At 47.2% G+C, this 13343-nt stretch overlaps 1 protein-coding gene across 6 annotated transcripts in view; it reads left to right on the top strand.

Annotated features, from left to right (window-relative positions):
- The window catches only part of SIK3 (SIK family kinase 3), a 261417-nt gene that overhangs the window by 240683 nt on the left and 7391 nt on the right, over nucleotides 1-13343 (top strand). For 3 of the 6 annotated variants that reach the window (XM_023208299.2, XM_023208300.1, XM_023208298.1), the window contains 5 exons: nucleotides 1269-1394; nucleotides 1655-1740; nucleotides 2201-2310; nucleotides 3997-4339; nucleotides 5082-5794. In XM_023208299.2, coding sequence (XP_023064067.1) covers nucleotides 1269-1394; nucleotides 1655-1740; nucleotides 2201-2310; nucleotides 3997-4339; nucleotides 5082-5794 — 1378 coding nt within the window. Of the gene's footprint in view, nucleotides 1-1268; nucleotides 1395-1654; nucleotides 1741-2200; nucleotides 2311-3996; nucleotides 4340-4901; nucleotides 5795-13343 lie in introns of all 6 variants that reach the window. The other 3 variants (XM_023208296.1, XM_023208297.2, XM_023208295.1) reach the window with 1 other exon arrangement.

Genomic DNA, 13343 nt, shown 5'->3' with positions numbered 1-13343 from the left:
AGGATTGCAGGAGGACTGGGGTGGTAAATGTACCCCTTTTATGTCAGCAACATTGCAGTTTTATAGGTTAAAAAAGGTACAGCTTTCTGGGCCTGGCATGGTGGATCCCGCCTATAATCCCAGCACACTGGGAGGCCCACGTGGGAGGATTGCTTGAGCCCAGGAGTTCTAGACCAGCCTAGGCAACATGACAAACCCTTTCTCCAAAAAAAAATTAAAAACTAGCATAGTCCCAGCTACTCGGGAGGCTGAGGTGGGAGGATCACTTGAACCTGGGAGGTAGAGGTTGTAGTGAGCTAAGATTGCACCCCTGCGCTCCAGCCTGGCGACAAAGCAAGACTCTGCCTTAAAAGAAAAAGAAAGTATAGGTTTCTAATGCACTTTCTTTACTTTGTGTTATGTACAGCCCTCCCCAGGATCAAACTTCCTTCCGCCATGAAGGGACTAAATTTTTCTCCTGTCTCTAGTTCATTGGAAAGGAATTTCTGGGCTTGGGTTTTTTGTTTTGTTTTGTTTTGTTTTGAGACTGAGTCTCGCTGTGTCACCCAGGCTGGAGTGCAGTGGCACAATCTCGGCTCACTGCAACGTCCGCCTCCTGGGTTCTAGAGATTCTCCTGCCTCATCATCCTGGGTAGCTGGGACTACAGGCACCCGCCACCACGCCAGCTAATTTTTGTATTTTTAGTAGAGACATGGTTTCACCATGTTGACCAGGCTGTCTCGAACTTCTGACCTCAGGTGATCCGCCTGTTTTGGCCTCCTAAAGTGCTAGGATTACAGGCGTGAGCCATCTTGTACCCCTGGCACTCCACTCATGATTTAGAATGCTGGGTCTTGATTAAACCTGCTGTACATTGTTACCACCTGGCATTCTCTCCAGGTGGTATATAGAATGGCACTCTCAGAGGAAGGAAACATACCTCTATATGTTTCTATACTATAAAGATTCTATGAAGAACCAATTTCCTTTCTGCCTTCCTGATGACCAAGCTTCCAATGGCATGTGCTTTGTACACAGATTTCACATTGGACACTTGTACTCATACAGAGGCCATCTTTGATGTTTTCCATTCATTCATAGAGAACTGGATGTGAATCTATTTAGTGCACCAGATACTTATATAAATGAGTTAATTGCTCATCATGGACACTGTTCTCTTGCGGCTCTTTCTGCCCATAAGACCTTGGGGGCAGATCTGCATCTGCTGAAATCACTGCATGGGGTGGGTCTAGCTGCATCCCATCTGTATTAACTACTTTCCCTTCAGGAGTGTGAGCAGCTGCAGAAGATGTACGGGGGGCAGATTGATGAAAGAACCCTGGAAAAGACCCAGCAGCAGCATATGTTATACCAGCAGGAGCAGCACCATCAAATTCTCCAGCAACAAATTCAAGTAGGCTCTCTCACTCTTTTGGAGTTTGCTTTCAGGCTGATTTGCCTATGCATTTTGGAGGAGACCACTCAGCGCAAAGTGGATTTGAGTTCTATTTGTGGTTGACATGTTTTAATAAAGGTGATCAGATCTTCTGGTGAACAACAAAAGCATAAATCTGAGACACAGATAGTTCTTTCTGTTTCTTCCCTTCCTGAGAATAGCTCTGAGTAATCTTCAAGCTCGCAGTAATTTTTTTCCTTTCCCCATATATGTTTTAGGATTCTATCTGTCCTCCTCAGCCATCTCCACCTCTTCAGGCTGCATGTGAGAATCAGCCAGCCCTCCTCACCCACCAGCTCCAGAGGTATGAATCATTTTGTGTTGTGCCTAAGCCATTGTCTCCATAGCATGGTACCCTTGGCTTGACTCACTGGGAGATACGGACTGACTTGAGCATTCATCTTGCAAGAATCTATTTGAAAAGAAGAGAAACCAGTGTAAATTTCAGGAACCTTCTTGAAATCCCAACTTCCTGTGCCACTTCATTTCCTTAGCCCCATGAGCAAAGTAATCTGATATCTAATACAGGAGGCCAGACGTAGGCCCACAATGAACTCTGCCATTTTGGCTGGGAAGTCTGGTCAAACAAGATGTAGACAGGTTTTAAATAGACTGTGGTGGATGGCTTATGTATATTTTTCTAACATGAAGGCTTATCAAAGTAAAAAAAATAGTTTCCACTTATATGTGTTATATGGCTGAAATGTAAGATTGTACTGTCACCTTAGGAAGCTTCTTTGTGTATCTCTTTTGTTATTTTTAAGGTTAAGGATTCAGCCTTCAAGCCCACCCCCCAACCACCCCAACAACCATCTCTTCAGGCAGCCCAGTAATAGTCCTCCCCCCATGAGCAGTGCCATGATCCAGCCTCACGGTGAGTGGAGAGGTTCAGACCAAACAGTTCATTATATGCCATATGGGAAAAAATGATAGTCTCAGTTTTGAGTACCATAAACCTTCTGAAAGGCAGAATAACATAGTATTCAGGGGTATGGGCTCTAGAGCTAAGCTGCTTTGGTTTGCATCCTGGTTCCATCAGTTTCTTAGCTGTTAACCCTTGGGTAAGTTAACTTGACTTCTTGAATTAGTCCATTTTCACACTGCTATAAAGAACTGACTGAGACTGGGTAATTTATAAAGAAAAGAGGTTTAATTGACTCATATTTCCACGTGGCTGGGGAGGCCTCAGCAAACTTACAATGATGGCAGAAGGAGAAGCAAGGCTTGTCTTCCATGGTGGCAGGAGAGAGACTGCACAGGGGAAAGTGCCAGAAACTTATCAAATAACCAGCTCTCGAGAATTCCCTCATTATCATGAGAACAGCATGGAGGAACCCGCCCTGTGATCCAGTCACCTCCCACCAGGTCCCTCCCTTGACACATGGGGACTATACTTCAAGATGAGATTTGGGTGGGTACACAGAGCCAAACCATCTTACTTCTCAAATGTCAACTGAGGATAATTGTGGTACAGTATGTAGATATATGTAAAACACTTGGAACAGTCTCTGGCACAAAATAGTTCTCAATAAAGGTTAACTATTATTAATATTTTTAATAAAACCTCCAGCCCTACCAAATAAAAAGCAGCTACCAGAACCTTCCTTATAGTCACGCCTCCATTTGGCTGTCTGCTATGCACGTGGGCCCCTCTCTTGTGGGTGTATAGGTGGGAGTGAAGATAAGTATACCGTGACTGTGAGTCTTCAGAGGTCAGGCGTCTTAGGATCTCTTGAGTAACACTCCCCAAGCTACGTCCCTAGTCAGTCTCCCTAGGATCCTTGAGAAGAGTCTGAATTGGCTTCTAGGCCCTTCCTACTTAAAGTGGGGTCCTCCAGCCACCAACATTGGGAGAAAAAGCAAGATCTCAGGCTGTATTCCAGACCTGTTAAGAGTTTTTTTGTTTTTTGTTTTTCTGAGATGGAGTCTCACCCTGTCACCCAGGCTGGAGTGCACTAGTGCGATCTTGGCTCACTGCAACCTCTGCCTCCGGGTTCAAATGATTCTCCTGCCTCAGCCTCCCAAGTAGCTGGGATTACAGGTGCCCACCACCACACCCAGCTAATTTTTGTATTTTTAATAGAGACGGGATTTCACCATGGTGGCCAGGCTGGTGTTGAACTCCTGACCTCAGGTGACCCACCCACCTTGGCCTCCCAAAGTGCTGGGATTACAGGCATGAGCCACCACGCCCAGCCTAGAGTCTGCATTTTTAACCAGATGCCAGGCCATTTGTGTGCACACGAAAGTTCAAGAAGCACTGCCTAGATCCAAGTTACCCCAAGAATAATCCATGGACCAGCTTTTAGGGGAACTTGTTGGAAACACAAATTCTTGGGGGCCCATCTGACCTACTGAATCAGAGTTTGAAACATAATTATATAGATAGGGCCCAGGAATCTTCTGTTTAACGAGTTCTCCAGACTTGTCTTGTGCACACTGCAGTTTGAGAAGCACTGTTTGAGCTGGTATGTGGTTTGAGTATCCTCATTGGCTCTCATTACTCCTGGCTGGCTGGTGACCTGGGCAGTTGGTCACTCTGAGGTTCCTTTCTCTCCAGGAGCTGCATCTTCCTCCCAGTTTCAAGGCTTACCTTCCCGCAGTGCAATTTTTCAGCAGCAGCCTGAGAACTCTTCCTCTCCTCCCAACGTGGCACTAACCTGCTTGGGTATGCAGCAGCCTGGCGCTCAGTCACAGCAGGTCACCATCCAAGTCCAAGAGCCTGCTGACATGCTCAGCAACATGCCAGGCACAGCTGCAGGCTCCAGTGGGCGGGGCATCTCCATCAGTCCCAGTGCCAGTCAGATGCAGATGCAGCACCGTACAAACCTGATGGCCACCCTCAGCTATGGGCACCGTCCCTTGTCCAAGCAGCTGAGTGCTGACAGTGCAGAGGCTCACAGGTAAGACCGCCTAACGTCACCCAGCCATCTATGCATGGATGCAGGTGGGAGGAAGCCCCTTAGCAGAGTGAAAGAAAAGGAGGGAAGGAGAATGGGCCTGACTAGGCTGTGCTTTTGTTTCATGCTTTCTAAAATCAGGATGGTGGGTGTGGGATGAACTTGTCTGCTTTTTATTGACCCAGGGTTAAAATTCTAATGAGGCTGAGGTGGAAAATGGGAAAGCTACCTTAGTATTTGCTTGCAAAGAAGAAAATGGCCTGTTAGAGGAATGGATAAAAATGTCAGTTCCCCTTTTCTTGAAGGGAACATCTTGAAGTTGCTTCCTTCAAGATGAGCTAGATCTATTACCCATGCAGTGCCCTCAGTCCCTTGGAGGTTACTGGACAAGCCAATAATGGAATAAATAGGGACAATGCATACATTTGCCACTTCTCTGTCACACCACAGTTCTCTGTACCAGTGGGTTCTCCCTACTGAGGAGGAGGAGGAGGGGCTGTTCCCCGGGAAGTCTAGGACTTGTTACAGAAGGATGTCTGGTACTCACTCCCTTTTGTGTCTGCAGCTTGAACGTGAATCGGTTCTCCCCTGCTAACTACGACCAGGCGCATTTACACCCCCATCTGTTTTCGGACCAGTCCCGGGGTTCCCCCAGCAGCTACAGCCCTTCAACAGGAGTGGGGTTCTCTCCAACCCAAGCCCTGAAAGTCCCTCCACTTGACCAATTCCCCACCTTCCCTCCCAGTGCACATCAGCAGCCGCCACACTATACCACGTCGGCACTACAGCAGGCCCTGCTGTCTCCTACACCGCCAGACTATGCAAGACACCAGCAGGTACCCCACATCCTTCAAGGACTGCTGTCTCCCCGACATTCGCTCACTGGCCACTCGGACATCCGGCTGCCCCCAGCAGAGTTTGCACAGCTCATTAAAAGGCAGCAGCAACAACGGCAGCAGCAGCAGCAGCAACAGCAGCAACAGCAAGAATACCAGGAACTGTTCAGGCACATGAACCAAGGGGATGCGGGGACTCTGGCTCCCAGCCTTGCAGGACAGAGCATGACAGAGCGCCAGGCTTTATCCTATCAAAATGCTGACTCTTACCACCATCACACCAGCCCCCAGCATCTGCTACAAATCAGGGCACAAGAATGTATCTCACAGGCTTCCTCAGCCGCCCCGCCCCACGGGTATGCTCATCAGCCGGCACTGATGCATTCAGAGAGCATGGAGGAGGACTGCTCGTGTGAGGGGGCCAAGGACGGCTTCCCAGACAGTAAGAGTTCAAGTACATTGACCAAAGGTTGCCATGACAGCCCTTTGCTCTTGAGTACCGGTGGACCTGGGGACCCTGAATCTTTGCTAGGAACTGTGAGTCATGCCCAGGAATTGGGGATACATCCCTATGGTCATCAGCCGACTGTTGCATTCAGTAAAAATAAGGTGCCCAGCAGAGGTAAGTGTCTCCTCACAGGGAAAGTCCTGGGCCAGTCTGCCCTAATCAACTGACTCAGTAATGTTATCTTTTTGCAGCTAGTATTCTGTGTTCCTAAGAAAAAAAGAATTTCTGAGAAGAGCTTCAGGACCTTCTTGGGGAGAAGCATGTAGGAAGTGGGCATTGGTGGGTGAGGGCTCCATTTTCAAAATCAAAGGACCATGACACAAAATTAGCACGTAGTCAATAAGATAGATGATCTGTTTCCCTTATTCATACCACAGTTTCTTGGAACCCAGAAATTCTTGACTGCCATCAAAAGAGCTAACTTTAACTTTGCAGTAGAAAAAAGTCAGCCAAACATAATTTAGTGTAAATAGTGCGGGAACAAGAGTTGAAGCACCTTAATTCTGCTCTTGCAGCTATCATATATGTGATACCTTTGTCATTTAAGCCCTCTGATTCTGATTTCCCTCATCTGTGAAGAAGGTGCGGAGGAACAATGGAGTATCGTAGAGTATCTGTGGAGATGAAGACATGTATATATGTTTGTTTCTACGTAATGTTTGTGTGTGAGAGAGAAAGAGGCACATTCAGATGATCTGAAGTGTATGATTTCAGTGCATAAATGTGAGGTATTATTACTCTGGTCGTTTTATTAGTGAGCTAAATGCGGAATATTACAGCATCATAAGGGGCCCCATTATTTCATTTTGTACCACTTTATAATTAATGAGTATATTCATTCTCATTCTGAAGGAGATCAGGATTACACTCAGTAAGTTATACTTAGAAAATATAGTTCTGTTAGCATCATAGCATTCGTCCTAGACAAAACCAGGAATCTTGCAATTTAGCACTCCTCACCATTGCCATCCAAGGGAATAGAAAGCAATTTATCTGGAAACCGTACAACCCTGAGACTGAGCAGTTTCTTCCATCCTTCCCTCCCTGGAACTACCTGCATCTTCTGCCCTGTCCTTTAAAGGCAATGCTGAAAACTCAGCTCCAAGGGGAATTCGGTCCTGCGGCACAGAGCAGTAGAGAAGGCCTTGCTGTAAAGTGGTTTCTGTGAAAAAGCCTTGGTGGTGCCAAGTTATACTCATTATGCACTCTTAGGGAGGGAATTGTTGCCTGAAATGCCAATTCAAGCCTGACCTTTTGAACAGGTGGGTGTCATCCAGCTCAGAGGCTGGCCCCAGTGAGATGTATTGTGTCCACCTGTGGCTGCTGTAGTCTTAGTGGACATAGGAGGGTGGGAGGTTTCAGAACCAGGTCATAGGTGGAATGGGTAACAGACCTGAGGGTATTTAGGATTGGGAGGAAAAACTAAGAGAAACACCACACTTGTTAGTTGGAAGAAGGGATCAGATTTTTCTGGGTTCATATTATGGGGCAGTCCCGAGATCAAGATAGAAGTTGCAGCAAATTTCAGCTCATCCTATGGAAGAGCTTTATAAGAACTCTCCAGAATAGGCTGCCTTAGCAGCCTGGGAGCTTTCTTCTTTTTTTTTTTTTTTTCTTTTGAGACGGAGTCTTGCTCTGTCGCCCGAGCTGGAGTGCAGTGGCCAGATCTCAGCTCACTGCAAGCTCCGCCTCCCGGGTTTACGCCATTCTCCTGCCTCAGCCTCCGGAGTAGCTGGGACTACAGGCGCCCGCCACCTCGCCCGGCTAGTTTTTTGTATTTTTAGTAGAGACGGGGTTTCACCGTGTTAGCCAGGATGGTCTCGATCTCCTGACCTCGTGATCCGCCCGTCTCGGCCTCCCAAAGTGCTGGGATTACAGGCTTGAGCCACCGCGCCCGGCCAGCCTGGGAGCTTTCTTAACGGAGGTGGGATGATGGTATGGGGATGTTGTGGAAATGATTTCCCTGCAAATGGAAGCTTCCAGCACACTATAGTTGGCATGAAAAGGAGATGAGCTCACATTTCTTTCTTTCTTTCTTTCTTTCTTTTTTTTTTTTTTGAGGTGGAGTCTTACTGTGTCGCCCAGGCTGGAGTGCAGTGGTGCGATCTCGGCTCACTGCAAGCTCCTCCCAGATTCACGCCATTCTCCTGCCTCAGCCTCCCGAGTAACTGGGACTACAGGTGCCCACCACCACGCCCGGCTAGTTTTTTGTATTTTTAGTAGAGACGGGCTTTCACCATGTTAACCAGGATGGTCTCGATCTCCTGACCTCGTGATCCACCCACCTCAGCCTCCGAAAGTGCTGGGATTACAGACATGAGCCACTGCGCCCGGCCAAGCTCAACATTTCTGTGTTGTGCCTTCCATGTGCCAGTCACCAAATGCTGTTCACATACAGATTCATTTAATCCTCACAACAATCGTACAACCCTAGAATAACCAACTCTTATTCCCATTTACCAGTGCAACAGCAGAGGCACGGAGATTAAGTAATTTGTCCCCAAAGTCAAGAGGTATTGAGTGGCAGCTGAACATAAGAGTACTCACACTAGCTGTCACTGACAAGAGAGATGCTCACTGAGCAAGTCCCGGGTGTGCAGGGCACTGAGGAAGGAGCGCACAGCTACAGCAAACAGTGCTTCTGCCCTCCACCCCTGCCCCAGCCTGGGTCACCGTGTACTTTCAATACTTCTTGAAATGTTTTTCTTCAAAAATTATTTTCTCTAGTTTCTCTTTACCTTCCTTCCTGTGTGACTTCAATGTATAGAAAGTCTGGAGAGCATAATTCCCCATTGTCCCCTGATTGTCAGAGGACCCCTTCTTCGGCAGGCATGCTAGTCTGTTGAGTACCCACTGTTGGTGCAAGTGCTGTGGGCACACCAGAGGAGGGAAAGATTAGTTCAGTCCAAGGAATGAGGTAGGTTTCCAGCAGTAAGTACCTAGTGGGTTGGGTCCTGGTGGATAAAGAAGATTTGCCATTTGGATCTAGAGGAGAAGCAAGAGAAAAGAACAATGGGTGAGACTGTCTAAAGGAATTTTTCCAAGGACGGCAGCAGGCTTGGTTGGTTTGAAGTACAGTGTACATGAAGGCATTAGTAGAAGCTAAGGACAGAGGTTTTCTAAAATGCGTCATCTAGATTAAGCTGTACCATGAAAAAAAACTCAAGTTTCTTCTTCTTTTTTTTTTTTTTTTTTTTCTCACACTGTTGCCCATGCTGGAGTTCAGTGGCACCATCTCGGCTCACTGCAACCTCCACCTCCTGGGTTCAAGCTATTCTCCTGCCTCAGCCTCCTGAGTAGCCAGGATTATAGGCATGCACCACCACGCCCGGCTAAGTTTTTTTGTAGAGACGGGGTTTCACCATGTTGGCCAGGCTGGTCTTGAACTCCTGACCTCAAGTGATCCACCCACCTCAGCCTCACAAAGTGCTGGGATTACAGGCGTGAACCACCATGCCCGGCCTTCAGGTTTCTTTTGAAAACTTCAGAGCTTACATTTTTACTTTACCAAAAAAATCATCAGATAATTTACTGTTCACTTTTGTCACGAAAGGCTTATAATGCTGTGCCCCCACCGCCCTGCAGGCAAGGGGAGGAGCTTACTCTTCTCAACCATTCTGGCCAGGAAGGAATGCCTGCTGTTTCTTTTAATGGTGTCTCCATCTCAACTGTGTTGCACAAGACACTACTGTAGGTGCTGTGCAAATGCAGAGATGAAAGCATAAAGAATCTGTCCTCAGGGAGCTTCTACTCTACCGGGGGATGTAAAACAAGCTCATAAACAGCTTTGCTATGAAGTGCTAGGTACTGAGTGCTACAAGAAGTATCATTAAGAAGAGCAGAGCTAGTGTGATCTTCTTAGCATTTCTTAAGGGTAGATGAACAAGGGATTGTTGTTATTTGGTTACTTTTTGAGCCAGGGTCTTGCTCTGTCACCTAGGCTAGAGTGCAGTGGTACAACCACGGTTCACTGCAGCCTCGACTTCCTGGGCTCAAGCAATCCTCCCACCTCAACTTCCTGAGCAGCTGGGACTCCAAGTGTGTGCTACTACACCCAGCTAATTTTTTCTTTCCCTTTGGTAGAGATGGGGTCTTGCTATGTTGCTGGGGCTGATCTTGAACTCCTGGGCTCAAACAATCCTCCCTCTTCGGCCTCCCAAAATGCTGGGATTACAGGCACGAGCCACCACACCCAGCCATGTTGGTATTAGTAAAGGAAAATTAGATGCCATCGTATCAGTGTCCATGGTTACCTATTTCCTTGATGGCGATTTGCCACCAGCCAGTATGAGGCCAGGCACTGTGAGAGCACTGAGCAGGCAGCAAGCCAAAGGTTTGGAGAAGTGTCAGATTTCATATGCCCCATGCTGTCTGTAATCTCCCTGCCTGCCACCTTAAAAGGAAAAACAAGGTTTGTCTTCTGTAGCGGTACATACACTTGATTTTTTTGACTTTGCAAATAAATACAGCAGCATAATCAGTCTGCACCCTGAGATTACCAACTGGAACTCACAAAGAAAACCACATCCTCTTCTCTGAGCTCCGTCAGCCTCAGCATTATTACTCAGGCCTCACAGAGCAGTAAAATGCTGACAGAGTCAGAGGAGTCACCCCAGAACCTTTAAGGGGAGTATGCAGGCACGTCATTGCTCCCATTTTCTCTCAAAACCCAGTAAGTGAGTAAGGACGAGTCAACATTGACAGATTCAATAGAGAATTGTGCAAGTTGCCCCCAAGTTCCCGGGCAGGCGAGTGGTGTGCTTGTGTCCCTTTGTGCATTTTCCCCCTTGTGTGGTCGGACGATCATCCCACCTCTGCACTCTCTTAGCTTTAGTTTGATACATTGAGCGGGTAACTCTGGGGAACCGTCTTTCCTCCGTGATTTCTATGTCCTTTGGTAGCTGCTGAATTGGCATAAAGGGTTGCCAAAGATTTGATCCTCAATTTCATGTTCCTTGGGCAGTGGGTTAGTCTGTTTATACCCCCCAAAATGGTCGATAGGGTCTCATTCATGGAGTGTCACAAAGGACTTCTAAACTCAGGGTCAGCATTCTTACCAAAAATCAGACTTGACTTACTTGGTCTTTTACAGCTGATTAAAGATTCTTTCACATGTGTTGTCTTTTTGAGCCCCCAAACAACCCTTGTTTTTCAGATCAGGAACCTTGAGGAGAAGCTCAAAGATTTGCCAACACTTGTGTAATTTGCTGGTGAGGGAGCTGGGTCCTGACTTCAAGTTTTCTGATCCCCTGGTCATATATTTTTTCCTTTACACCTCTTTGCCCACTCTGTACCCTCCAAGCACAGCTGCCAAGTGAAAGATGCTAGCTTCCAGGTCTTTGACCTACTGATGATACTGAAACTTGAGCAGACAGAACCCTGGTGTATCCCCTGACTCCTGTTAATGCTCTTTTTCATCTGGTTTTTAACTCACATTTGTCTGTCCTGAATCAGAGGCTTCTGCTGGAAATTAAAGTTTCCCTGAGTCATTTGTTCATTTACATATGGGTAAATTGTCCCTCATAATTCTGCAAGCAGGGTTCTGTAATTAAATCTATTTCCTTGTTTGTTTTTGTCAGCTGACTCAGTACGCCCTTATGCACTCAGAAATAACATTTCTAAACTGAATATAAATTATGCCAGACTTTATTGAGCTTTTACAATGCAGTAAACTCTATGAAGCACTCCACACCCATTGAGTCAGTCCTGTTGTACAGATAACTAAGACCCAGCAGAGCGGGATAATTCACCCAAGCTCCCGCTCCTCAGGAAGCAGCGAAGCCAGGATTTACGGCCAAGTCTTCCTGACTCCAGAGCTTGCGTTCATGACCCTTGTGCTCAACTCCAGCTTGGCTGAGGGATGAGCTCTGGGCTGGGAGTCAGGAAGACCCCCCACACATGGTTTGTCAGGCAGTCACTTGTTCTGTCTTGGTGCCTACAGGCATCAGACCTGAAGGTGGGGAAGAGAGCAGACAAGGCAGAGCCCAAAGGTGGGTCGTGGGTGTTTTGGTTTGCAGGGGCCCCATTCTCAGGAATAAAAACAAGTTCTGAGAGAGGGAGGGAAAAGACCCTTAAAAGACACGGCAAACAAACCAAAACACTGAGGCCTCCACAAGAGGCAGGAAGGCTCCAACCAGGACTGTATACATTTTGTTAGCTTTGCTGTTTCCTCATGGTTAGTAATGATCTTTTAAAAATCTTTAAACAGGAGAGCGCTCATGTTTGTCCTTGCAGAGAGCAAAGAGATGCAACTGATGAGATTTGCATCCAACTATATAATCAGGCTTAAAGGAAAAAAGCACCCCAAGGAACTTAGTAGATGATGTTAGCTATCAAAGACAACATAGGTTTTTGAAAAAGAAAGAAGCGGCTGCTTGCATTGCTTCTTGGCAAAGCAGACAGAATCATCATTTCCTCACTCCTCCACAGCCATGTTGCACCACTTCCTGCCAGTGGTTTTTGGTTGGCCCTGGCGCCAACATGCGAGTAGTGCCCACTGAGAGGAATTGGGCAAAGTGGGTAGGACGGGCGGGCTAATCCCACAGAGCGAGTCCTGGTATCCTTTTTTTTTTTTTTGAGACGGGAGTCTCCTCTGTCGCCCAGGCTGGAGTGCAGTGGCGTGATCTCGGCTCACTGCAAGCTCCGCCTCCTGGGTTCACGCCATTCTCGCCATTCTCCTGCCTCAGCCTCCAGAATAACTGGGACTACAGGCACCTGCCACCACACCCGGCTAATTTTTTGTATTTTTAGTAGAGATGGGGTTTCACCGCGTTAGCCAGAATGGTCTCGATGTCCTGACCTCGTGATCCACCCGCCTCGGCCTCCCAAAGTATTGGGATTACAGGCTTGAGCCACCACGCCCGGCCTTCCTGGTGTAGGTTTTCTTTCATCTTCTCTCTGCTGGTTTTTAGCTTGCTGTAGCATAAGAGCTGGCTTCTGGCTGTTACTTTTACCTCTTTGCTCAGAGAACTTTCTTTTTTTTTTTTTGAGGCGGAGTCTCGCTCTGTCGCCGGGACTGGAGTGCAGTGGCCGGATCTCAGCTCACTGCAAGCTCCGCCTCCTGGGTTCACGCCATTCTCCTGCCTCAGCCTCCCGAGTAGCTGGGACTACAGGCGCCCGCCACCTCACCCGGCTAGTTTTTTTTTTTTTTTTTTTTTTTTGTATTTTTAGTAGAGACGGGGTTTCACTGTGATAGTCAGGATGGTCTCGATCTCCTGACCTCGTGATCCGCCCGTCTCGGCCTCCCAAAGTGCTGGGATTACAGGCTTGAGCCACCGCGCCCAGCCATGCTCAGAGAACTTTCAAAAGATTTCTTACTTGCCATCATCTTTGGTAGTTGGGAAGCTCCCTTCTCCTCTAATTTTCTCCAGAATGTCTTGCACTACTAGCAATGTGCATGTCAGTTAGCTTCCCTCCCTTTCCATCCTGCCTCTGCCCCTAAGTCCGAGCCTAACCTTAATCATCATAGAAAACCATTTAAATACAGAGACCTGAAATCCTTTACCCAACAGTCAAGAAGTATGCTTTGCTTTCATTATTCAAATAGATCATTGGAATGGCACAGTTAGCATTACAGCTGTGTTTGCTATTAAGAGTTGTTTTTTTTTTTTTAAACTTAGTCCCACCAAGAGTCAGTTCATCCAAGATAATAAGCTCAGTAGTT

Source organism: Piliocolobus tephrosceles, chromosome 13 (assembly GCF_002776525.5).
Source record: "Piliocolobus tephrosceles isolate RC106 chromosome 13, ASM277652v3, whole genome shotgun sequence".
Classification (NCBI taxonomy): domain Eukaryota; kingdom Metazoa; phylum Chordata; class Mammalia; order Primates; family Cercopithecidae; genus Piliocolobus; species Piliocolobus tephrosceles.
This window is presented reverse-complemented; position numbering and strand designations above follow the sequence as displayed.